This window comes from Oncorhynchus nerka, linkage group LG23, assembly GCF_034236695.1.
Source record: "Oncorhynchus nerka isolate Pitt River linkage group LG23, Oner_Uvic_2.0, whole genome shotgun sequence".
Classification (NCBI taxonomy): domain Eukaryota; kingdom Metazoa; phylum Chordata; class Actinopteri; order Salmoniformes; family Salmonidae; genus Oncorhynchus; species Oncorhynchus nerka.
This window is the reverse complement of record NC_088418.1, coordinates 36,689,464-36,717,007: the sequence shown is the minus strand read 5'-3', so window position 1 is coordinate 36,717,007 and position 27,544 is coordinate 36,689,464. Positions and strand designations below refer to the sequence as shown.

The 27,544-nt window shown below is 40.6% G+C and overlaps 1 protein-coding gene and 1 long non-coding RNA gene across 4 annotated transcripts in view; one reads left to right on the top strand and one right to left on the bottom strand.

Annotated features, from left to right (window-relative positions):
* Positions 1–17,897: 17,897 nt before the first annotated feature.
* Positions 17,898–21,167, bottom strand: LOC115106776 (uncharacterized). Of its 3 annotated transcripts, none has more exons than XR_003860105.2 (3): positions 20,927–21,167; positions 20,339–20,423; positions 17,898–19,127 (listed from the first exon to the last, which is right to left on the bottom strand). It is a non-coding gene; the product is annotated as an uncharacterized LOC115106776 (long non-coding RNA). The 3 variants fall into 3 exon arrangements; XR_003860104.2 differs by having other exon boundaries at positions 20,810–21,164; XR_003860103.2 differs by lacking the exon at positions 20,927–21,167 and having other exon boundaries at positions 20,339–20,545.
* Positions 20,811–27,544, top strand: part of col4a3 (collagen, type IV, alpha 3) — a 107,719-nt gene continuing 100,985 nt past the window's right edge. The window contains exon 1 of the mRNA XM_029629846.2: positions 20,811–21,291. Coding sequence (XP_029485706.1) covers positions 21,202–21,291 — 90 coding nt within the window. The 5' untranslated portion in view covers positions 20,811–21,201. The remainder of the gene's footprint in view (positions 21,292–27,544) is intronic.

Sequence of the window (27,544 nt, the reverse complement as noted above, 5' to 3'; positions counted from 1 at the left end):
GCATGATTCATCACTCCAGAGAACGCGTTTCCTCTGTTCTGGAGTCCAGTGGTGGCGAGATTCACACCACTCCAGACAACGCTTGGCATTGCGCATGGTCATCTTAGGCTTGTGTGAGGCTGATCGGCCATGGAAACCCATTTCGTGAAGCTCCCGACATACAGTTCTTGTGCTGACATTGCTTCCAGGGGCAGTTTGGTACTTGGTAGTGAGTGTTGCAACTGAGGACAGACGATGTTTATGCTCTACGCGGTTCAGCACTCATCGGTCCTGTTCTGTGAGCTTGTGTTGCCTAACACATTGCGGCTGAGCCATTGTTGCTTCTAGATGTTTCCACTTCACAATAACAGCTCTTACAGTTGACCGCGGCAACTCTAACAGGGCTGAAATTTTACAAACTGACTTGTTGGAAAGGTGGCATCCTATGACAGTGCCAAGCAGAAAGTCACTGAGCTCTCTAGTAAGGCCATTCTACTTACAGTGTTTGTCTATGGAAATTGTGTGGAGATGTGCGAGATTTAATACACCTGTCAACAACCTGTCTGGCTGAATTTGCCGAATCCACCAATTCTAATTAATGGTACATTGTATTTAAAGGGATGCCTTTACATAAATGTACTTAAAACCCTATTGAATGAAAATATGTTGGGAGAGTTTCCAGCAGTTGAATTACATTTATTCAGCTTGTACATGGGAGCTACACCAGCCTAAGGTATGTCTGTATACCAACTACTGGGAAGTGCTTAAATCAAAACATGTAGGAAAGGCATACAAGTCTGAATCGTGCCAGAAGTGATTTGAATAATATATTTTTTTATGAATAAACGTTTGAAATGAATAGTTTCTCCTTTTCGGTTTATTGAGAAGTAACTGAAAGAAAAAAATTATAATTTAATGAATTTGACTTTACTTACTGAACTAACTGACTTCAATTCAAATTGACTCCAAACCTGCTGTTGTGTCGTCCAGGTGAGAGAGGAGCTTTGGGGATGATGGGGGTCCCAGGACAACCCAGTTCCACAAAAACATGTGGCCCCTCAGGATCCAAAGAAACCAAGGGAATGCAAGGAGATGCAGGTCAGCTCCTCATGATAGTGACCATCACCAACATAATTTCTAACAAGATCTGACTTATTGGAAAGGTGGCATCCTATGACAGTGCCACGTTGAAAGTCACTGAGTTCTTAAGTGAGGCCATTCTACAGCAAATGTTTGTCTCTGGAGATTACATGGCTGTGTGCTCAATTTTATACACCCGTCAGCAATGGGTTTGGCTGAAATAGCCGAATCCACCAATTTCAAGGGGTGTCCACATACTTTTGTATATATATAGTGAATCTTGTAGCAAAGAGAAGTTCAGTACAGGTATGGGATTGAAGAAAACAGACTGAAAAGGAGGGACTAACTGAACCACCTGTTGTCCATTGCAAAATTATTTAAAACATTTTCCGTTGGATGTCCTAATGAGCATGACCCAGGTATGTTCTTTACATCGACAGTTTGGAGAAGGGTTGAAGGGGAAAGGAGAGGAGAAGAGGTAGTGATGAGCTGCTTGTTGACATAAGAGGATGGAGCAGAACAGCTCCCTGCACAAGCCTTTGATTACTACCGCAACTACTGCAATCAGTCTCCTGGAGGGAGAGACTCAGATGCAGTGCATTCGGAAAATATTCAGACCACTTGACTTTTTCCAACATTTTGTCACGGTACAGTCTTATTCTAAAATGGAGTAAATGTGTTTTTTCCCCCTCAAAAATCTGGCTGCCATTACAGCCTCAAGTATTCTTGGGTATGACGCTACAAGCTTGGCACACCTGTATTTGGGGAGTTTCTCACATTCTTCTCTGCAGATCCTCTCAAGCTCTGTCAGGTTGGATGGGGAGCATCGCTGAACAGTATTTTTAGGTCTCTCCAGAGATATTTGATCGTGTTCAAGTCCAGTCTCTGGCTGGAGACTTGTCTCAAAGCCACTCCATTCAGAGACTTGTTCAGAAGCCACTCCTGCGTTGTCTTGGCTGTGTGCTTAGGGTCGTTGTCCTGTTGGAGGGTAAACATTCGCCCCAGTCTGAGGTCCTCAGCGCTCTGGAGCAGGTCAAGCATCTCTCTCTACTTTGCTCCATTCATCTGTCCCTCGATCCTGACAAGTCTCCCTGCTGCAGAAAAATATCCCTACACCTTGACGCTGCACCACCATGCTTCACTGTAGGGATGGTGCCAGGTTTCTTCCAGACGTGACGCTTGGCATTCAAGTTCAATCTTGGTTTAAACAGACCAGAGAATCTTGTTTCTCATGGTCTGAAAGTCCAGGTATGTTGTGTCTTTGGCTATGCCAGATTAAGTGATATGACATGCTATTCTATAAAATAATTTCTCCGCAATTAATATCACCTGATTGAGCTAAATATAATGTAAATGTAATTAACTAGAGAGTCGGGCACCACAAAATAATATTTATAGAGCTGTTATCTTCCAAATAAACTCTTAAAGACCTAGTAATATTTTACATCAATAGCAGTCAATATCAATCGTCACCTTAATTCAGTTTCATCTGAAAGTTGTACATTCTTTTATCTGCACGAATCCTGGCTAACAAGTTGAATCAGCAATACAAAATTGTGTTTAATTATTTATTTACTAAATACCTAACTAATCTAACTAACTCAACGGCTAGGAGGTATCACTTCTGTAGTGAATAAGAGTTCAAAGTTCATACCATTCGCAACCAAGGCTCACGCTGATGTTGGCCTCGTTCTGTAGTTATTATCTGAACCATTTTGACATAGGACAGTCGTCCTATATCCCCGGAACAGGAAGTTCTATTGTCGTCAAGGCTTTATATAGGAAGGGAGAAAGGGGTGTGTTTCATAGTTTACAACCTCTGTATCTTCACGTGGGCGGGCCACTGAGTGAGCAGCCCTATCTTATGAAAACCACATCTCACATTTTAGAAGCTAAAATCACATTTAATCCCCTCACAAATAATTTCATATTCAAACATTTAAATTGAACAACAATTCCATGTGAATCCGGTAACTCTGTGTAGACTTTCCACTGTAGAGTTTATGTCATCTTATCATTGATGAGAATGTCTCAGATGACAACCGAACTGACATCATATTCATTAAGTACCACCACATATGTTCCATTGGTTGGATTACCAGAATATAGTTCATTTCCCCCCATATTCTGACGTTCCCAGAATCTCTATGTTAACCAAGGGTTTTGCAAATGTAACCACAGTAGGGTAGAGAGGAAAAAGGGGGGAAGAGGTATTTATGACTGTCATAAACCTAACCCCCAGGCCAATGTCATGAAAGTTGCCTTTTGGCAAACTCCAAGCAGGCTATCATTTGCCTTTTACTGAGGAGTGGCTTCCGTCTGGCCACTCTACAATAAAGGCCTATTCAATGTAAATTAATATTTGAATACATTTGCAAAACATTTTAGAAACCTGTTTTCAGTTTGTCATTATGGGGTATTGTGTGTAGATTGATGATTTAAAATCCATTTTAAAATAAATTTTAAAATAAGGTTGTAACATAACAAAATGTGGAAAAAGGGAAGGGATCTGATACTTTCCGAATGCACTGTAGCACTGCCAACAACTATCAACAACAGAGCCCACACACACAGACACACACACAGTGGCTGTGAATTTAGACACACATTTCAATGGATCTGGTAGTGGTTTATATAGGACCTAATGGTTTATATGGTCTCGATGACATCACCTGTGTGGCATTAGAGATGTTGAGGCTGATTGGCTCTCTCCCTGATCAGAGTGTCCGCATGCCTCGCTCTCAAACCCAGTTACACGAGACAGATAAGCGCTCTGGGGTACGAGAGTGGACGCATGAGTGACAGCCATGCTTCCCCTACTATACACACACTAGGCCTGTCCGAATACCTGTATTTGCGTTCTAAACAGCACTGATTGAGTATGCCTTTGCACAAATAGGAAATCAACATTTATAGTAAACTTCGACTTTGAAACTTCGACAATTGAGTAAGCTTTAAATGCCAGAAAGTCTAAATTATTTAGGCTTTTCAACAAGTACGGATTTATTGCATCAGATAAGGGGATAAGGAGACGGGCTGTGCCAAAATGAATGAATGGTGCATTCTCAGCATGGATGAGGCTAGTATGTTAATATTTGTTGCTTATGGCATACATTTCTACTACAGAGTACTTTCTAATTAGTTTGTAGTACAATTAGTACACCGTATTTAATTTTCCTAAGTAGGCAAGACAGATTTCGGACACAGCAATATACAAGTACAGCCACAAACCAGGATCAGTACTTAATATATTGAAGTGATTCATTAAAGTTTAATCATGATGCATTAATGCAAAATTACAAGCCTTTGAAAAGACAGTGTATGATTAACCATGAGAATTGGAAAGACACACAGCCGATCCAGCATAAAGCACAATGCCATGGGCACTGTTGGGAGCTCAGGCATACAGACACAATGTGGCAGCAATGTTTCTGGAAGATTCACGCAATGCTGCATTAATTTAATTATACAGTATGGGTACAATATGGGTCTGATAAAAAAATCCTAACTGAAAATGCTTAAATTGCACATACAGTACCATTCAAAAGTTTGGACACACCTACTAATTCAAGGCTTTTTCTTCATTTTTACTATTTTCTCCATTGTAGAATAATAGTTAAGATATCAAAACTATTAAATAACACATACAGAATCATGTAGTAACCAAAACCAAAAAAATCCTAACTGAAAATGCTTAAATTGCACATACAGTACCATTCAAAAGTTTGGACACACCTACTAATTCAAGGCTTTTTCTTCATTTTTACTATTTTCTACATTGTAGAATAATAGTTAAGATATCAAAACTATTAAATAACACATACAGTGTCATACACTGTCTTATATTTTAGAATCTTCAAAGTAGCCACCCTTTGCCTTGATGACAGCATGGCACACTCTTGACATTCTCTCAACCAGCTTCACCTGGAATTGTTTTCCAACAGTCTTGAAGGAGTTTCCACACATGCTGAGCACATGTTGGTTGCTTTTCCTTCATTCTATGGTCCAACTAATCCCAAACCATGTCAATTGGGTTGAGGTCAGTGATTGTGGAGGCTAGGTCATCTGATGCAGCACTTCATCACCCTCCTTCTTAAGTCAAATAGCCCTTGCACAGCCTGGAGGTGTGTTGGGTCATTGTCCTGATGAAAAACAAATGCTAATTTGAGCTGTTCTAGCCATAATATGGACTTGGTCTTTTCCCAAATATGGCTATCTTATGTATACCACCCCCACCTTGTCACAAGACAACTGATTGGCTCAAATGCATTAACAAGGAAAGAAATTCCACAAATTAACTTTCAACAAGGCACACCTGTTAATTGAAATGCATTTCAGGTGACTACCTCATGAAGCTGGTTGAGAGAATGCAAAGTGTGCAAAACTGTCAAGGCAAAGGGTGGCTACTTTGAAACATCTCAAATATAAAATGTATTTGTTTTACACTTTTTTGGTTACTACATGATTCCATATATGTTATTTCATAGTTTTGATGTCTTCATTAGAACCAGGTTGCTGGCACTGGTTACAGTTTGAAGCTGAGTGGGCAGCTCGATGAAGATTTAATATTTAGTCAATATTTAAATCACCCAGAACATATACCTCTCTGTTGATATCACTTACATTATGTCGGCCAATGCCCCTGGTGTAATGTACATTTGCTGAAGCATTATGACAACTCAGCGTCACAATGGTAGGGATTAGCTGAGCTGGGCTTGGGTCATTGATAAGTCATTGTCTCAACACTGCCTTATAATGCTGTGGAAGGATCCAGCAAACCAAAAGATTTGGGTGGATCCCATCCTCCTTATAAAACGTGTTTTGTTTCCAAAAGGTAGCGAAAAATCACGTAGCCAATTGTGAAAAGAAAGAATCCTGCTAAAGCGTTGTCCATTTGAAAGTGAATAGAAGCATTTCATTTGAAGGGGCTTTATTGGCATGGGAAACATATGTTTACATTGACTGAGCAAGTGAAATAGATAAGAAACAAAAGTAAAATAAACAATAAAAAATGTATAGTAAATATTACACTCACAAAAGTTCCAAAAGAATAAAGACATTTCAAATGTCATATGTCTACAGTGTGGTAATGATGTGCAAATAGTTAAAGTACAAAAGGGAATATCAATAAACATAAATATAGGTTGTATTTACAATGGTGTTTGTTCTTCACTGGTTGCCCTTTTCTTGTGGCAACAGGTCACAAATCTTGCTGCTGTGATCTCACAGAGAGAGAGAGAGAGAGAGAGCCAGGTCTGCCTACGGTCTTTCTCAATAGCAAGGCTATGCTCACTGAGTCTGTACATAGTCAAAGATTTCCTTAATTTTGTGTCAGTCACAGTGGTCAGGTATTCTGCCACTGTGTACTCTTTGTTTAGGGCCAAATAGCATTGTAGTTTGCTCTGTTGTTTTGTAAATTCTTTCCAATGTGTCAAGTAATTATCTTTTTGTTTTCTCATGATTTGGTTGGGTCTAATTGTGTTGGTGTCTTGGGGTTCTGTGGTGTCTGTTTGTGTTTGTGAACAGAGCCCCAGGACCAGCTTGCTTAGGGGGCTCTTCTCCAGGTTGCTTTCTTTTAGATGGCTGTAGAATTTAACGTCTCTTTTCTGGATTTTGATCATTAGCGGTTATCGGCCTAAATCTGCTCTGCATGCTGTATTTGGTGTTTTACGTTACACACTGTGGATATTTTTGGAGAATTCTGCATGCAGAATATCAATTTGGTGTTTGTCCCATTATCTGAATTATTGGTTGGTGAGTGGACCCCAGACCTCACAACCATAAAGAGCAATGATTTGTATTTGTGGTTCTGGCATCTGGATCTTTTTTGTAACACCATTCTTTTAGTCTTACTTAGATTTACTGTCAGGGCCCAGGGTCTGACAGAATCTGTGCAGAATATCTAGGTGCTGCTATAGATCTGCTGTAGGTCTCTATCTGTCGTACTCTCACTCTGTCTCTCTGTTTCTCACTTTCTCTTGCTCTCCCTCTCATTCGTCCACTCTGATCAGAATACAATGGACAGGATGAAACAGGATGCACTCTAGACACAACCAGCCTGAAATACCATCCTGCTACAGATCTCAGGACCTGTGCACAGACACAGGTCATGTCACATGCAAAGTACAGCCACAAACCAGAATCAGGGTCTCATTTTTGAAGGTACCCCCTGAGCACAACAATCCAACAATACAACAGTACAACAAAAAGGGAGTAATAAAGTGATCTATAGGACTTTAGTGATGACAATCCAACCTTCGGATAAAGGATGCAGTGATGAGTATAAAACCTGTCACCTGTGATAAAGCGAAGTAGGCTATGGTAGACTGCATCCAAAGGTTTTAGATCTGCTGCATTTTGATAAATTTAAGGATTTTTCTTAGTACATAGTGCAAAACTGGTAGGAAAGAAGTGGGCATCTTCTAAAAGAGACAAACACTTTAAATCTTACCGCATGAAAATCTTACAGTAACTAACCACACAACACTGGTCCATTTCAGATATTGGCATCATGTAGTAAAAATGATCAACTTTGGAGTTCTCAATTTCTTGAAATAATTCATTAAAGTTCAATCACGATGAATTAATGCAAAATGACATGCGATTAGTCTTGGCGCATATCTTATCTGCATCAAGTGGTATGTTGACACCTGAAACCACACAAAATAGCCATGGGGAAAGAGTTTCAAGCAGTATCAGGGAGTCTCTCCTGTCTCTCCCTCCCTAGTCTTTCACCCCTCTCCTCTCTCTTTCTCTCGCTCTCTGTCTCATTCAACCACTCTGATCAAAATACAATGGACAGGATGAAACAAGATGCACTCTTAACACAACCAGCATGAAATACTGACCTGGTACAGATCTCAGACCTCCGCACAGACACAAATCATGTCACACGCATGCACACAAACACACACTCAATGCAGGTATATGGAACGAGAAGGCTATAAGCACTGTTGTGTTATGCCTAGAGGGACTCCTGTGAGATGGATTGATATTTTTCCCCAATCTTGTTTGTGTTGATGGTGTTACCACATTCCGGTGGGGTTATGTAAACCCAGCGCCGGCCAGGCATGCAGACAGAGGTGCAGTTATCTCTCCTTTTGATTTAAGATTAGCCTCCAACTCTCATTGCTTGGTTTTCATATGCAAAAAAAAGAATGTGCATGCATATCCATGAGACGTTCTATCTGAGATCAGAAGTAATGTTCTGTATCCATCTAACGCACACACGCCACACACAAACATGTACTTGCAAATCTATCTAAGCGTCTTGGATATGTATCTTGGATATGCAGCGATATTGGTGGAAAGATCTAGGGTAGTTTTGTGTAAAATTAATGAATACTCATACACCCTTTTGCCCTGATACACCATCAAAACACACACAAAACAACATCTCATGTAATATGCCAACTCTCCAAGGCAACCAATTTGTCCCATGCATGCAACCCCGACAGTGTGACTTTACTTGGGCAAATGACAATGTCCAATGACAAATGAATGACAATGGCCAAAGACCAATGAACGACATGGCCAACAGCCTCGTACGAACCATCTTGATCTCGACAGTTTACAGGTTGGTTCGTACGAGGCTATACGAGGCTATACCTGTTAGAAAAGAAAACCAGCATTACCTTGGTCCTTGAAAGCCAGAATTGTATAGCCCTGACTTTTTATTTTGAATGAATATGTGTGTTGTGCTGTATTTTACATTCATTTGCTTTTGTCTCATGAATTGTATGTGCAGGGCTCCCTTGTGAAAGAGTCCCTGTTCGAATTAAGAAAATAAAAAGTGCTGTGGTGGGGGAGAAACTAACTTTTTGGCCCAACATTACCATAATGCATTGAGTATTGAGAAAAGCAGAGTACCAAGCAGCCCTGTGTCTCTTTCCCCTGAGGTGTACATATGTACACTTCTCCCCACAAATGTAAAAACGTTTGATTTGTGTAGGCATGGGCTAGAGCAGGGTTTCCCAAACTCGGTCCTAGGGACCCCGAGGGGTGCACGTTTTGTGTTTTTGCCAGGGACAAGGGGGACATGTCCTCCCTACATTCTGAAATTGCATTTTTGTCCCCCCCAATTTTATCATTGGAATGTGATACAAAACAGGCAATGGTGTGCTTTAGGACCATGCGGATTCCTCCGAGCAGTCAGTAGGCTGTTTGGAGTGTTTATCTGACTGGATTTAAAAATTAAAACAAATTATGCCCCCCCACTTCTAAAACCAAAGTTGCATCCCTGTTTTTTGCCGTAGCACTACACAGATGATTCAAATAATCTCCTAATCATCAAGCTTTGATCATTTAAATCAGCTGTGTAGTGTTAGGGCAAAACAAGTAAATGAGCACCCCTTGGGGTTCGAGGATCGAGTTTGGGAAACGCTGGGCTAGAAGGAGTTTCCAGTCTATTTCATAAATCAGTAATTTCCTCGATAAATCCATGATGGGAAGTGAACAAGTGTACAATTCTGCAGATGTTTGGGAGTGGGGGTGCTTAGAATTTTTTGCCTACGCTACAAATGGCTATATCGTTCTTCTAATACAGGACTAGTAAAGGAAATTAATATTGTTTTTTTTATTCCGATTTTTCAGGGGGTGAAGCAGCACCCCTACTTCCCGTAGCTATGCAATTCAGGAGAAAGGACATATTATTGGGACACAGGCCTGGTCCGAACCAAATGCTAAACACTCGACAGGAAGTGGAGGTTAAAGGGTCAAAGCTTGATGAGACTTCCTTCTACTTCATATATAGTAGTAACAGGACAGATCCAGTGACATTGTGAGGTTAGCATGCACATCAATGAACGTTAACAATCACTGTAATTTAAAGGATAAAGCACATAAAGCAAGTAAACAGTCATTAACCTGTATTTTATCACTCTGGCCTAAAGTATCCCTGTGTCATTGGGTAACGTAACCTATGATATATTTCGGAGAAACCACTCACTCACCCCCATTACGGTCTGTCTAGCAACGACCATTAGCACAAGCCACCTGTAGAAGATAAGACATTAAAGGTAGGGCCCGTGTTTGCACCAGTTGGTTTCAGAAGTAAAGAAAAGCAGACCTGGGTTCAAAACCATTTGAGATCTTTTAGCGTTTGCTCTTGTCTACTTGGAGTGCCATATGGGCAGGGTTTTCACCTTTTTGACTATTCTATAGGTTCCAATGTACCACGCAGGCTCAATCAAGCCCAGATAGAGTATTACAAATTATCTGTATTTGAATCCAGGTTTGAATAAAAGCACCCAAAAAGCTAGACCCTTTCATCTGCAATCCACACATTATGTCCTATTCAGGAAATTTCTTAACAGCTGCAAGCTAACTTTCTTAATAAAAAATGCAAGACAAGATCTACCACTCAGATGTTTTTTTAAAACATGATTTAAAAAAATTGTAAGCCTATGCAATATTACCCATTAAAAACTGTTCTGTAGTAATGAGGTTTGTGCAGTAGGCTATAGGCCCAATACATTATCACTGCATATTGGCTACACTTGAATTGCCCTACCAATGTTGTTCTTTTAAAACCATTTTGAAATTATATTTAAACATTTTAGGTGTATGATCAGACTGGTAATAGATAATTTGTTGAATTACTTTTGAAGCACGGCTGAGTGAGCATAATCATTTGCTTATTTTTTTTACTGGACTGAACCCTTAAAAAATGAATTTGTTACAGCAAACTTCCGCAACTTTGTGGTAAATTAGCTGAAAACTAAATAGTGTGGCACCAAATGTTGACAGAAGCTTGCAAATGTTTCCCACTAGTGGTGAATCTGCGACAAATCTTTGGCAACAAAAATATTTATTGCCACAAGTGGTAAACAGTTCGCCAAAGGTTTTTTTCTGGCAGACAATTCTCTCAAGATTCAATTTGAATCTGTGGCAAACCTTGGCAACAAGTTCAAGGACCAGTAACCGTTGATGACCAATCAGGACAATTAGAAACATCTATTGGAAAATGGAAACCAAGATATCTAGCTAGCTACCTAACAAAGTTGGCCGGTGAGTGTCTAACGTAATAATTCAACTTCCTAATAAACGTTAACATGTTATTAGCTAAATGATGCCCAGATAGTAATGTCATGTTGTATGGGATAGAGTGAAATTAATTTTGTTGATACCAGTTTCAATCTGTCAGCGCCACTGACTGGCTAGCGCTCAGCTAGCTAACGTTAGCTATTATATTTTTGTACAATTATTGTAATAGGTAGATAGCTAACTAATGATTTGCGTACACACTTACACTACCGGTCAAAAGTTTTAGAACACCTACTCATTCAAGGGTTTTTCTTAATATATTAATATAATTAATATATTTTCTAAATTGTAGAATTAGAGTGAAGACATCAAAATTATTAAATAATATGAAATCACATAGCTACCAAAACAGTGTTAAACAAATCAAAATATGTTTCATATTTGAGATTCTTCACACTCTTGGCATTCTCGCAACCAAATTCATGGAGTAGTCACCAGCAATGCATTTAAATTATCTGGTGTGCCTTCTTAGAAGTGAATTGTGTCAGTTGTGTTGTGACAAGAAGATAGCCCTATTTGGTCCAAAAAAGACCAAGTTCATATTATGGCAAGAACAGCTCAAATAGGCAAGGAGAAACAACAGTCCATTACATTACTTCAATCAGTAAAATGTCAAGAACTTTGAAAGTTTCTTCAAGTGCAGTCGCAAAACCCATCAAGCGCTATGATGAAACTGGCTCTCATGAGGACCGCCACAGAAATGGAAGACCCAGAGGTACCTCTGCTGCAGAGGATAAGTTCATTAGAGTTACTAGCCTCAGAAATTGCAGCCCAAATGAATGCTTCACAGAGTTCAAGTAACAGACACATCTCAACATCAACTGTTCAGGGGAGACTGCATGAATCAGACCTTCATGGTCAAATTGCTGCAAAGAAACCACTACTAAAGGACACCAATAATAAGAAGAGACTTGCTTGGGCCAAGAAACAGGAGCAATTGACATTAGACCGTTGGAAATGCGTCCTTTGGTCTGGAGTCCAAATTGGAGATTTTTTGGTTCCAACCGTCTTGTCTTTGTTAGACGTGGTGTGGATGAACGGATGATCTCCGCATGAGTATTTCCCACCGTAAAGCATGGAGGAGGAGGTGTTATCCTGTGGGGGTGCTTTTCTGGTGACACTGTCTGTGATTTATTTAGAATTCAAGGCATACTTAACCAGCATGGATACCACAAAATTCTACAGAAATACACCATCCCATCTGGTTTGGGCTTAGTGGGACTTTGTTTTCAACAGTGCAATGACCCAACACACCTCCAGGCTGTGTAAAGGCTATTTTACCAAGAAGGAGAGTGATGGACTGCTGCATCAGATGACCTGGCCTCCACAATCCCCCGACCTCAACCAAATTGAGATGGTGTGGGATGAGTCGGACCGCAGAGTGAAGGAAAAGCAGCCAACAAGTGCTCAGCATATGTGAGAACTCCTTCAAGACTATTGGAAAATCAATCCGGGTGAAGCCGGTTGAGAGAATACCAAGAGTGTTCAAAGCTGTCATCAAGGCAAAGGATGGCTATTTGAAGAATCTCAAATATAAAATATATTTAGATTTTTGTTGGTTATTAAATTATTCCATATGTGTTATTTCACAGTTTTTGTCACACCCTGATCTGTTTCACCTGTCTTTGTGATTGTCTCTACCTCCCCTCCAGGGGGTAGAGACTGTTACTTTGACAGTCTGCATTTCCGGTCACAACTAGCAGACTTGTTTATGTGTTGTGTTTAGCCAGCACCGAGTATAGAGAGTATAGAGATATTGTTATCCACGTCGGCACCAACGATGTTAGGATGAAACAGTCAGAGGTCACCAAGTGCAACATAGCTTCAGCGTGTAAATCAACTAGAAAGATGTGAGCCTTTTCTTGGCATCGAGTAATTGTTCTGGCCCCCTCCCCTCACACACTGTTTACCAGGGGCAGGGGGGTGATGAGCTCCACAGCAGAGTCTCACAACTCAATCGCTGGTTGAAAATTGTCTCTGGCCCCCTCCCAGTTGGGGGGGTGATGAGCTCCACAGCAGAGTCTCACAACTCAATCGCTGGTTGAAAACTGTTTTCTGCCCCTCCCAAAAGATAGAATTTGTAGATAATTGGCCCTCTTTCTGGGACTCACGCACAAACAGGACCAAGCCTGGCCTAAAAGGCGTTTTCATCTTTTGAGCTTCTAGTCATGAAATCTATGCAGCCTACTCAATCACTTTTTATAGCTACTGTTTACAGGCCTCCTGGGCCATATACAGCGTTCCACATTGAGTTCCCTGAATTCCTATCGGACCTTGTAGTCATAGCAGATAATATTCAAATATTTGGTAACTTTAATATTCACATGGAAAAGTCCACAGACCCACTCCAAAAGGCTTTCGGAGCCATCATCGACTCTCTGGACCGACTCACTGTCACAGTCATACTCTGGACCTAGTTTTGTCCCATGGAATAAATGTTGTGGATTTTAATGTTTTTCCTCATAATCCTGGACTATCGGACCACCATTTTATTACATTTGCAATTGCAACAAATAACCTGCTCAGACCCCAACACAAGGAGCATCAAAAGTCACAAACACAAAGATTCCTTGATGCCATTCCAGACTCCCTCTGCCTACCCAAGGACGTCAGAGGACAAAAATCAGTTAACCACCTAACTGAGGAACTCAATTTAACCTTGCGCAATACCCTAGATGCAGTTGCACCCCTAAAAACTAAAAACATTTCTCATGAGAAACTAGCTCCCTGGTATACAGAAAATACCCGAGCTCTGAAGCAAGCTTCCAGAAAATTGGAAAGGAAATTGCGCCACACCAAACTGGAAGTCTTCCGACTAGCTTGGAAAGACAGTACCGTGCAATATCGAAGAGCCGATCTGCTCGATCATCCTATTTTTCCAACTTAATTGAGGAAAATAAGAACAATCCACAATTTATTTTTGATACTGTCGCAAAGCTAACTAAAAAGCAGCATTCCCCAAGTGAGGATGGCTTTCACTTTAGCAGTAATAAATTCATGAACTTCTTTGAGGAAAAGATCATGATTATTAGAAAGCAAATTACGGACTCCTTTTTAAATCTGTGTATTCCTTCAAAGCTCAGTTGTTCTGAGTCTGCACAACTCTGCCAGGACCTAGGATCAAGAGAGACACTCACATGTTTTAGTACTATATCTCTTGATACAATGATGAAAATAATCATGGCCTCTAAACCTTCAAGCTGCATACTGGACCCTATTCCAACTAAACTACTGAAAGAGCTGCTTCCTGTGCTTGGCCCTCCTATGTTGAACATAATAAACAGCTCTCTATCCACCGGATGTGTACCAAACTCACTAAAAGTGGCAGTAATAAATCCTCTCTTGAAAAAGCCAAACCTTGACCCAGAAAATATAAAAAACTATTGGCCTATTTCGAATCTTCCATTCCTCTCAAAATGTTTAGAAAAGGCTGTTGCGCAAAACTCACTGCCTTCCTGAGGACAAACAATGTATACGAAATGCTTCAGTCTGGTTTTAGACCCCATAATAGTACTGAGACTAAACTTGTGAAGATGGTAAATTACCATTTAATGGCATCAGACCGAGGCTCTGCATCTGTTCTCGTGCTCATAGACCTTAGTGCTGCTTTTGATACCATCGATCACCACATTCTTTTGGAGAGATTGGAAACGCAAATTGGTCTACACGAACAAGTTCTGGCCTGGTTTAGATCTTGTCTGTCAGAAAGATATCAGTTTGTCTCTGTGAATGGCTTGTCCTCTGACAAATCAACTGTACATTTTGGTGTTTCTCAAGGTTCGGTTTTAGGACCACTATTGTTTTCACTATATATTTTACCTCTTGGGGATGTCATTCAAAAACATAATGGTAACTTTCACTGCTATGCGGATGACACACAGCTGTACATTTCAATGAAACATGGTGAAGCCCCAAAATTGCCCCCGCTGGAAGCATGTGTTTCATCCACATAAGGAAGTGGATGGCTGCAAACTTTCTACTTTTAAACTCGGACAAAACAGAGATGCTTGTTCTAGGTCCCAAGAAACAAAGAGATCTTCTGTTGAATCTGACAAATAATCTTAATGTTTGTACAGTCGTCTCAAATAAAACTGTGAAGGACCTCGGCATTACTCTGGACCCTGATCTCTCTTTTGACGAATATATCAAGACTGTTTCAAGGACAGCTTTTTCCATCTAAGTAACATTGAAAAAATCAGAAACTTTCTGCCCAAAAATGATTCAGAAAAATTGATCCATTTTGTTACTTCTAGGTTAGACTACTGCAATGCTCTACTTTTACATGGGCTTACTCCTACCTATCTCATTGATTTGGTCCTGACGTACATACCTACACGTATGCTACGATCACAAGACGCAGCCCTCCTAATTGTCCCTAGAATTTCTAAGCAAACAGCTGGAGGCAGGGCTTTCTCCTATAGAGCTCCATTTTTATGGAATGGTCTGCCTACCCATGTGAGAGACGCAAACTCGGTCTCAACCTTTAAGTCTTTACTGAAGACTCATTTCTTCAGTGGGTCATATGATTGAGTGTAGTCTGGCCCAGGAGTGTGAAGGTGAACGGAAAGGCACTGGACCAATGAAAGGGCGGCCCTTGCTGTCTCTGCCTGGCCGGTTCCCCTCTTTCCACTGGGATTCTCTGCCTCTAACCCAATTACAGGGGCGGAGTCACTGGTTTACTGGTGCTCTTTCATGCCCTCCCTAGGAGGGGTGCGTCACTTGAGTGGGTTGAGTCACTGATGTGATCTTCCTGTCTGGGTTGACGCCCCCCCTTGGGTTGTGCCGTGCATCATTGTGGGCTATACTCGGCCTTATCTCAGGATGGTAAGTTGGTGGTTGAAGATATCCCTCTAGTGGTGTGGGGGCTGTGCTTTGGCAAAGTGGGTGGGGTTATATCCTTCCTGTTTGGCCCTGTCCGGGAGAATCATCGGATGGGGCCACCGTGTCTCCTGACCCCTCCTGTCTCATCCTCCAAAATTTATGCTGCAGTAGTTTATGAGTACTTCTCCTGTCTTATCCGGTGTCCTGTGTGAATTTAAATATGCTCTCTCTAATTCTCTCTTTCTTTCTTTCTCTCTCTCGGAGGACCTGAGCCTTTAGGACCATGCCTCAGGACTACCTGGCATGATTTAGGTTTCTTCCTAGGTTTTGGCCTTTCTAGGGAGTTTTTCCTAGCCACCGTGCTTCTACACCTGCATTGCTTGCTGTTTGGGGTTTTAGGCTGGGTTTCTGTACAGCACTTTGAGATATCAGCTGATGTACGAAGGGCTATTTAAATACATTTGATTTGATGTAGTGTTTGTGTTGGGGTGTCAGTGTGTGTGCATAGTCAGTGCACAAAAGGGTCAATGCAGGTAGTCCGGGTAGCCATTTGATTTAGCAGCCTTGTTTAGCAGTTATGGGTTTGTGGTAGAAGCTGTTCAGGATCCTGTTGGTTCCAGACTGGTGGTCTGGTACCGCTTGCCATGCTGTAGAAGAGAGAACAGTTTATGGCTTGGGTGGCTGGAGTCTTTGAAAAAATGTTGGGCCTTGCTCTGACACCACTTCCTATAGAGGTCCTGGATGACAAGGAGCTTGGTCCCAGTGATGTCCACATCAAGTTCAGCTGAAGTTCATGCAGGCAATGCAAATAAATTATAATAAATTCAATATTGTATCTTTATTGTGTAGGGAAGGGAGGGGGTGGGATGGTAGGGAAGACAAAAATATATAAGCAAAATTGAAATTAGGCTTACACTGAAAATAAAAAATGATCCAGCTGCTGGGTCAATCCCCCAACCCAATGTGCTGTGTTTACGTCACCACCCAACACACTGGGTTGTTTTAACTCAACAATATAGTCTAATTTACCCAGCAGCTGGATCAAGTGTTCAACTCAAGGCGCTGGGTTAGAAGCACAACCCAACCCAACTCGGTTGAATTAAGCCAATGCTGTGTTTGGCCAGTGCCATAAAACTAATTTGCATGGGGATATATGAGCTTTCCGCAAATTTGCGACAAATTGGCCAAAGGTTTGCCACAACTGTTTGCCAGTTGGGCAGCCTAGTGGTTAGAGCATTGGACTAGTAACCGAAAGGTTGTAAATTCAAATCCCCAAGCTGACAAGGTACACAATCTGTCGTTCTGCCCCTGAACAGGCAGTTAACCCACTGTTCCTAGGCCGTCATTGAAAATAAGAATTTGTTCTTAACTGACTTGCCTAGTAAAATAAAGGTCAAATTAAAAAAATTAAAAGTTAAAAGTTGGTAAGGGATGGCCTGCATCTGATGGTCAGTCTGAGGGGAGGGAGCAGCGGTGAGGCTGCCTCTCACCTGACTCATCGTCCCTCCTCTCTCCGTCCCTCCACTGAGAAAAGGGGACACAGTCTTCCAGCTGATTGTGAAAGTTAAGTCGCAATGCATTATTTCTGCCTCATGCACCAATTCATGTTGCAATATTCCTCTATATTAAAAAAGACACAAGTCGCAAATAATAACATTGCAAGCTTATCGAAACACTTTGTTATACTCATAAATTACAGCTGCAGTGCTGGTTGTAGCGTGAGTGGAAGTAGGAAAAACACACATTTTATGGCTTAGAAAACTGTTGAACAAAGTGTTGACAGTGCTGAATAACAACTTAAACATGAGCTTACTCAAAAAAACAGCATGAGGAAACTGTGCAGATAGTTATCTGAGCTATCTGATTGGCCAGCGGTGGGCCTATTGTTGCACTTGATTTGCTCTCTATGGCCTGCCGGGTAGGCTGAGTTTGTCGTGGAAATATTGGTCCAAATATTTCTCAGATACCGGAACTCGTGATTTCAAATAGACTTTATTACAAAAGTAACAGGAGCCGAGCAATTCCATGGAACAACTGACCTCTCTAGTCTCAGCACTCTGCTTTTATACAGTTGTACCCTTACATAACACACATGGTCACTCCTCTTTTTGTAAATTATTAACACCCCTTGGCTTTTCGCCACTATTATCTTCCTGTCTCGCATCTGGCTTGTCCACACCCACTTCTGACTTATTCATGCTCGTTTTAGATTATATTGGTGGTGTCACCATAGTGCTAATACAAAATATAATACATGTATTACATATATATGTTCCCAACATACGTGTTTGTCTAATATTGTCTAATATTATTTGATTAGTACAAATTAGTACTTATTACAGATACATGGCTTGTGGTGCCTGTATTACTTAACTAAGGTACACATTTCTGCTTAAGTTCTGTTTGTACATGTCTAGTGATTAACTCTAACTAATATTTGGTGATTAACTAGGAATGGCTTGGAGATCAACCAGTCAATCACGATAGACCGGTTGGTGACCACTGCCCTAGGGTCTATGCTATAGAACAGTGGTCACCAACCTTTTCTGGGTCAAGATTACTTTCTGAGTCAAAACGCATGCCGAGATCTACTGCTCAGATTTTTCTAAACGTTACTTAAAAATCGTAAGCCTATGCAACATTAACCAATTAAAATGGCATATTGTCTATGCTTGAACTTCCCTGGCAATATTGTTCTTCTCAGACCATTTAGAAATGATATACCATTTAAATTATACGATCGTACTGGTAATAGATCATTTGTTGTATTACTTGTGAGGCACAGCTACTGTAAATGAGCATTATAATTTCATTGGAGAACCATGTGTTTGATAATACCATTCAATTGATTCTGTTCCAGACATTATTATGAGCCTGTCCTCCGATTTAAAGTGCCACCAGCCACCATGCTGGGAAGGGGCTATGGGTTGTTTTGGCCAAGGACGAGGAAAATGAGATTTGGAGAAGATGAAAGCTGGAGAAGATGAGAATGGAAGGAGATGAGAGAAAATGAGACAATGGGATCATCATAAGATGTGAGTTGGTAATCTGACCAGAGAGATTTTGGCCCAGGTGGTGCAGCAGGTAGAGACCATCATCTCTGCCACTTATAGGGCGTGTCCTGCCTCCAGACATGCCCATGACCTCTGCCTTGCCTCTGATTGGTGTAACACCAACAATGTGACTCTGCCTCTCGACCTCTCCTGTGATATAAACAAACAATGATAAGAGACTAAATACTCTCAGATAGGAAGGCAGATACAGTAAATTGATGCACAGTAAAAGTGTTGGGGTCAATTCCATTTAAATGTAGTCAATTCAGAAACCAAATAGATATTAATTCCTGAACTGAAAAATCATCCGTTTGTTAAACGGATTCAGATGTATCTCCTTAACAGGTGCAATTAAAAATGCATTAATTCATTTTTTAAATAAATATCAATAAATTACTGAGTAGAGAGAGTGGATGAATGGATGTATAGATGAATTCAGACACACACACAGAACATTGTCATAACACGTTTTTTCGACCTGATGAACTGTGAACAAGTTGGACTTTGCGGATCAGTTCTCATTCCACAACAAGCTTGTTTATTGACAGGCAGCCTGAGATAAACCCTTTATCACTACAATGTTTGAATATTTTCAAACATCAAAATGAAAGCCAGGTCATTAGATCACATGTTGAAGATGTCCCCCAAAAAACTGCTTGTGCCCCATTTTTTTCTAGGCTAAACCTCAAAACCTACAAACAATTATGATATGATGATGACAATGATGATGACGATGATATTGATGATCATCATCATTATGACATCTTATTAGTATTGCTGTTATACAGTAACTTCAGTAACTTGATATATTCTGCATGTATACAACATTTGGCGAGCTCTCAATGGTGCACCACTGTAACTGTATTCAAGATAAATCTAAGTGTGCTTGTGTAAAGTATTGCGGGGACATTTAGCTGATTTTGTGATACATGCATACTGAATTACGTTGACAAAATAGTCCCCCAAGCCTTCCTCTGCGAATAGGCTAGTAGTCCAGATAAAATTAAAACTATAATAAATGAATTACCGAATCAAACATGTTTGTAGCCTAAATTACTCAAGTAAAAAAATAATTTGAAAGGCATGGTCTGAGTATGTTCCGGAAATATTCAAATTGGGTCAAATGTGTCTCAGCAATAATCATGCGAATTCAATTAAACTACAATATAGCTGAGCGCGTCGTGAAGTTATGGCAGAGACGACGAATGAAACCGTAGCAAATTCCACCCATTAAATGTATATTAGGCCTAGGCACTATTGAGCAAATCTCACGCCATCATATCCTAGCTAGGGTGACAGAATCGTCCAAATCCAGTTTAATTGTAGGCAATAGGTGTTGCTATGCAATAAAACATGCTTACCCCAGTCTTAATCACTGTGTCAGACCCCGTTGACGAAACGTCGTGCAAGTTCAAGTCCCACCAGTACTTTCGCTTGCACTTGTTCCTTAAATCGAAAAACATATCGTGGAAGAAAATAAAACAACAAACAGTTGAACCAACAAGTCTAAAACGTAACAGAAAAAAATTAAGCTCAACAACTGCTAGGAAGAATAGAGGCTACCACTTCGCCCCCGCACCTCATACCGTAACGAACTTAAAGAGCGCAACTGCATTTGACAATACATTTAACAGGTTTATTTTTATATTATCAAATTGATTAATATAGCTACCTTAGAAAAACGTATATAATACTATATAAAACATATCACTATTTATCATTATTCATTAAAAATTAAACATAAACTTCAAAGCGTAGTCACAAAGTATTACGGTATTTAAGCCCGCAAGTAAACCTGTACACCGCTCATTCTTACACTTGACAGTACTCACTTTCACAACATAGACAATATTTTTTTCGACGCTTGTGTGTCCCACTCGTTGTTATTATATTTCAGTGGTTCTACTTTTTAGCCTATGACTTGGGTGTATTAATTAGCCTTAACATACTTAGCTTTCGCAGGTGTGAATGGGGCTCAAAGTGTAAAGGCACTGTCTTGAGGGAGGTTATCTTTGCCACGCGCAGGATCTTCGGATAGTGAGTTACACCACCAACTATCAAAGTGCAGAAACCTGTCGCAGTGATAGCGAGCAGTAGGCTATTTCTTCTTATTTCTAAAAGCGAGTTATTCAGGGGGGCTGCTGCATCGATTTTACAGTTACAAAGATAACCAACTGAAACGGGGCTTACGCCAACGGTGTATGGAACTGCTGTAGGTAATGAAATGACATACTTTCTCACTTTTTCCCCACTGCTCCTGAGCGTCCTGTTGCTACTGCTCAGCGGCATCATCACACCTGCATACACAGATGATGTAAGTATGAAAATACCACGCTGAATTAGGCTATAAGGGCTCAGGTTAGAGTAAAGTCTGCTGCATATCGTGCATGCATGTGTTATAACTGATTTGTATGGGAAATATTGTTCAACCATTGTTTATTGCGTACATGAATCTGAGTTGCTGATATAGCTGAGTTGACGTGTCATCCAAGCCGAAATTACTTCAAATGATGTGTCACCTGAATAGCCACCAATAGACGTATTATTGTTAGCCTAACTCATACAGGTAGTCTAGGTTTACTTTAGTGTAGCAGAAGCGTTATGTTGAGCTAAGATGGGTATAAAATGCATTGATGTCAGAGTTCAATTATGTTGATGTCATTTATTGCCTCTACAGGTCTAGGGCTCATGACGGGTGTATTGCAAAGCTTTAGGTTACTGGTAAAGATTGCATTTAGTTGTAGAGTGATGGCAATTTTAATATGGTAGAATGGAAATGGTTAAAAAGATTCAGCCAGCTCCAACAGAGGCGCTATTGCGTGCGTGCGCACACACACGTACACACATACACACACAGATAGCTCATTAAGCTGTTTGTTAATTAATTACTTTTTCATAATCTTCATCATCATTATCCCATCTATAAGCACAGTCTGGAATCTGGGAATGGTAATTTCAATTATTGATATTCTCATGAGCAGCGCACACCTGTATTACTCTACACTTCCTACAAAAAGAATGCTCAATATGGGGCATTGAACAGTCTGCCTTGTGCAGAATGCCAGCTGGAAACAGAATCTATGGAACATATTTTCTGGTACTGTCCATCAGTTGCTTGCTTTTGGAATCAGGTCCAGGAATGGTTGTTCAGGATTCAAACTGTATTGTTAGGGGATCTGAAAAAACACGATCAGTCAATGGGAAATGTCATTATACTCTTGGGTAAAGTATTTATTTTTAGGGCAATATCAGTAAAATCTTTACAAATAGGGATTTTTAGGACCCTCGTAAGACATCACAGTAAAATGGGATGTATTGCAAAACGAAATTACAAATTGGCATTACACTGGGAAAGATGGGTTAATCTGTGGACATTGGAGGGTTGGAGTTAAGAATGAATGGTGGATTGGTTGCTGTGGGTGAAAATCCAGAAAATGAAGGAAGAAGAAATTAGTAATATATGTATAAATATACAGTGCATTCGGAAAGTATTCAGATTGCTTTTTCACATTTTGTTACGTTACAGTCTTATTCTAAAATAGATTACATCGTTTTCCCCCTCCTCATCAATCTACACACAATACCCCATGATGACAAAGCGTTAACAGGTTTTTAGACATTTTTGCACATTTACATAAATATTCAGACCCTTTATTCATTACTTTGTTGAAGCACCTTTGGTAGCGATTAGAGCCTTGAGTCTTCTTGGGTATGACGCTACAAGCTTGGCACACCTGTATTTGGGGAGTTTCTCCCATTCTTCTCTGCAGATCCTCTCAAGCTGTGTCAGGTTGGATGGGGAGCGTCGCTGCGCAGCTATTTTCTGGTCTCTCCAGAGATATTCGTCAGGTTCAAGTCGGGCTCTGGCTGGGCCACTCAAGGAGATTCAGAGACTTGTCCCGAAGACACTCCTGATTTGTCTTGGCTGTGTGCTTAGGGTCGTTGTCCTGTTGGAAGGTGAACCTTCACCCAAGTATGAGGTCCTGAGCACTCTGGAGGATCTTTCTGTATTTTGCTCCATTCATATTTCCCTTGATCCTGACTAGTCTTCCAGTCTCTGCCACTGAAAAACATTCCCACAGCCTGATGCTGCCACCACCATGCTTCACCGCAGGGATGGTGCCAGTCTTCCTCCAGACGTGACGCTTGGCATTCAGGCCAAAGAGTTCAATCTTGGTTTCATCAGACCAGATAATCTGGTTTCTCACGGTCAGAGTCCATTAGGTGCCTTTTGGCAAACTCCAAGCTGGCTGTCATGCCTATTACTGAGGAGTGGCTTCCATTTGGCCCTCTACCTTAAAGGTGTAATTGGTGGAGTGCTGCAGAGATGGTTGTCCTTCTGGAAGGTTCTCCCATCTCCACAGAGGAACTCTGGAGCACTGTCAGAGTGACCATTGGGTTTTTGGTCACCTCCCTGACCAAGACTCTTCTCCCTTCTCCAAATGCTCAGTTTGGCCGGGCGGCCAGCTATAGGGAGAGTCTTGGTGGTTCCAAACTTCTTCCATTTAAAAATGATGGAGGCCACTGTGTTCTTGGGGACCTTCAATCCTGGGAAATCTTTTGGTACCCTTCCCCAGATCTGTGCCTCGACACAAACTTGTGTCGGAGCTCTATGGATAATTCCTTTGACCACATGGCTTGGTTTTTGCTCTGACATGCACTGTCAACTGTGAGACCTTATGCAGACAGGTGTGTGCCTTTCCAAATCATGTCCAATCAATTGAATTTACCACAGGTGGATTCCAATCAAGTTGTAGAAACATCTCAAAGATGATCAATGGAAGCAGGATGTACCTGACCTCAATTTGAAGTCTCATAGCCAAGGGTCTGAATACTTATGTAATAAGATATTTCTTACATTTGCAAAAAAAATCTAAAAACATGTTTTTTTTGGCATTATGGGGTATTGTGTGTAGATTCATGAGGAAAATAATTAGAATAAGGCTTTAACGTAACAACATTTGGAAGAAGTGAAAGGGTCTGAATTCTTCCCGGATGCACTGTATCTGCAATTTTGAAGCTGATCTTCCCTCCCTGAAAAATGAATAAACATTCCAATGAAGACCCAATTTGGTTTTCAGATAATTTTATCATGACAAAATACTGTTAATGTTGTTAAATACCCAATATTATTTAATAACTATTAGTAGAGGGACAAACCATAACGGTTATAAGAATGTTTGGTGAAAATGTTCCAATAACATTTGTTTTGCACATTTAATGTGTTTTTGTCCCAAAATATACAAATAAAAACAGAAATGTGGGCCTGATACATTCTTCTTCGCAGAGGCAACCATGCAACAGATTCTTAGTTTGATCCTATCAGTAGTTTTTGTGAGCCCAAGAATGCTTTGAACGTTTCATTTCATGCTGAGAAGACCAAGCATAAATGCCTTTGGATTGTCAATGGTTCCATTCTTCCAGACATTATGACTCATCTATAGCTGAAATTAGTAGGTGGCTCAGTAGGATGGCGATTGCAATACCAAGTCCCACGGGTTTGGCCGGGGTAGGCCGTCATTGTAAATAAGAATTTGTTTTTAACTTGCCTAGTTAAATAAAGGTTAAATATATATTTTTAAATGGGTTTAATTCCTGTTGGGGCGACCGGTATGAAGGATGTATGATGCATATGTGACAATTTCAACATATTGGCTTTGTTTTTGTAAATTTAAAACAGTCTTTTGCTGGAGAACTGTACTGGGCATCTCTAACTTGTTATGGATGTTGGTACTAATGTTTGAATAGTTTTTTATTGTTGATCAAGTCCATTGATTTGGGAAATTGCTTCAGGCAAGGCTTGGTGGAAGGTTAAGGGATGGTTTCCCGGACACAGATTAAATGTAGTCGTTGATTTAAGACAAGCTCAACGGAGAAGGCATATTTGTGACTGGCCTGGAGCGAAACCGCTCCACCACAGGATGTTATGGAGGCAGCAGGTATAAAGTAGAATGCTCAAATTAGAGTATGTGTTAATGTTGTCCTCAGTGTGTGTGTGTGTACATGTGTGCGTGTGTATGGTGAGAAGAGGGCCAGGCTGGTGTAAGGGTGGCTTGTGTTCACAGTGTAAGAGTGTGGTAAGTTTGCAGTGAGAACAATTCCCCTTGTCGTGTGTATTTGTTTTACAGCGGCTGTTATCTGCAGTAGACATCTGATGGGGCACAGGCTCAGTCTTGTCACTGTGAATCTCAGATCACTCTGCATTTAGACAGTCAGTGTGCTGCGTGCTCCACAGCCTCACCTCTTGGGCATCATAGATTCCACATCACCTGTACTAGTCATGACTACACAGGTTCAGTATTGAGACTCTGGACTAGGAACTCATTACTGCCCCAGATAAAATGTTCACCCCCTCTGTAGGACTAGTGCTCATCCACTGGGGAAGAGACCTATGAGCACCACTTAGTTGTACTAAGATTAGCTGCAGTCTTTAAAACTACTGTAGTTTATACACTGAACAAAAATATAAACACAACATATAAAGTGTTGGTCTCACGTTTCATGAGCTGAAATAAAAGATCCCAGAAATGTTCCATATGCACAAAAAGCATATTTCTCTCAAATTTTGTGCAGAAATGTGTTTACATCCCTGTTAGTGAGCATTTCTCTTTTGCTAAAATAATCCATGCATCTGATGGGTGTGGCATATCAAGAAGCTGACTAAACAGCATGATCATTACACAGGTGCGCCTTGTACAACGCATGTGAAGTTTTGTCACACAACACAAAGCCACACATGTTTTGAGTAAGCGTGCAATTGGCATGCTGACAGTAGTAATGTCCACCAGAGCTGTTGCCAGAGAAATTAATGTTAATTTCTCTACCATAAGCCGCCGCCGACATCATTATAGAGAATTTGGTAGTTTGACCAACTGGCCTCACAACCGCAGGCCATGAGTATGGCGTTGTGTGGGTGAGTGGTTTGCTGATGTCAACGTTGTGAACAGAGTACCCCATGGTGGTGGTGGTGTTCTGGTATGGTCAGGTAGAAGCTACGGACAACAAACAAAATGGCATTTTATCGATGGCAATTTGAATGCACAGAGACACAGTGACTAGATCCTGAGGCCCATTGTCGTGCCATTCATCCACTGCCATCACCTCATGTTTCAGCATAATAATGCACGGCCCCATGACGCAAGGATATATACACAATTCCTGGAAGCTGAAAATGATCCAGTTCTTCCATGGCCTCCATACTCACCAGACATGTCACCCATTGAGCATGTGTGGGATGCTCAGGATCGACGTGTACCGCAGTGTGTTCCAGTTCCCGTCAATATCCAGCAACTTCGCACAGCCAAATTCCACAGGCCACAATAAACAGCCTGATCAACTCTATGCAAAGGAGATGTGTCGCGCTGCATGAGACACATGGTGGTCATGCCAGATACTGACTGGTTTTCTGATCCACACCCCTAACTTTTTTTAAGGCACAGTATCTGTGACCAACAAATGCATATCTGTATCATGTGAAATCCATAGATTAGGGCCTAATGAATTTATTTCAATTGACTGATTTCCTTATATGAAATGTAACTCAGTAAAATCTTTCAAATTGTTGCATGTAGCATTTATATATTTGTTCAGTATAATACAGAATAAGTTTGTATTGATCCATCTTTATATTTAAACCCCATTGTAATGGGAAACATAAATACAGCCAATATATGTGGTGCTTTATCTTTTCAACTCATTTTGTATTGTGGCATATAGCCTCTACAAAACAGACGGCCTAAGGCATAGACTTACCGCAACAGAAGACAACTTTTGAAGTTCCAAAACATCTATGACCCTTGTTTAAGACTGCTTTCAGTAGCAGAAATGCAGGAAATATAGAAAACTATTGGAATGTGAAAGAGGAAATAGCGTTCTGCAGAAAGTTGTTCAAAATAACTATCTGCCTCTGGGCAAAAAGGTAAGATGGACAGAGAGAGGCAGAGAGACAGAATATATATAATATTTTCCAGGTGTGTGGAGTCACACAGTCTGATGTCACAGTCTAGTGACTAAGTCAATTCATATGGCCTTAACTTCTATGCTATACACTATGGACAACAGTTTTGATAACACTTTATATGAAGGGGGTATACAAAGTATTCATAACACCCTTATGAAACCACTCATGACACCTTCAAGAACGCTGCAGTATCATTCACACAACATTCACAACACATTTATTCAACATAATTCATAACATGTCTTCAAAATAAATAAATACTTATTATAGTACAATAATTGTTTTATAAGACAAATCTTGAGTGAGCCAAATGGTGCCTGGTGATGCTGACTGGGTGGGCTCAAGTTCAGGTCTCCTGCGCACTACAACAGTGTGTTAGCCTACGGAACTAAAAGCTAGGCATTCATATGTGGCGCTAATACAAGTCTTCAGATCTCAGCTAATACCCTTAACATCCAGATTTTACGGTATGTTGCAAGTTTAAAAAATCTCAGGCAGTGTTTTTTAGAGCCCAAATCATACAGTCCCATTAGCTTATCAATACATAATGAAAGGTGTGAAAAATGATAAACTACTGTTTGTGTTTCCCTGGCTAAATTGATGAACT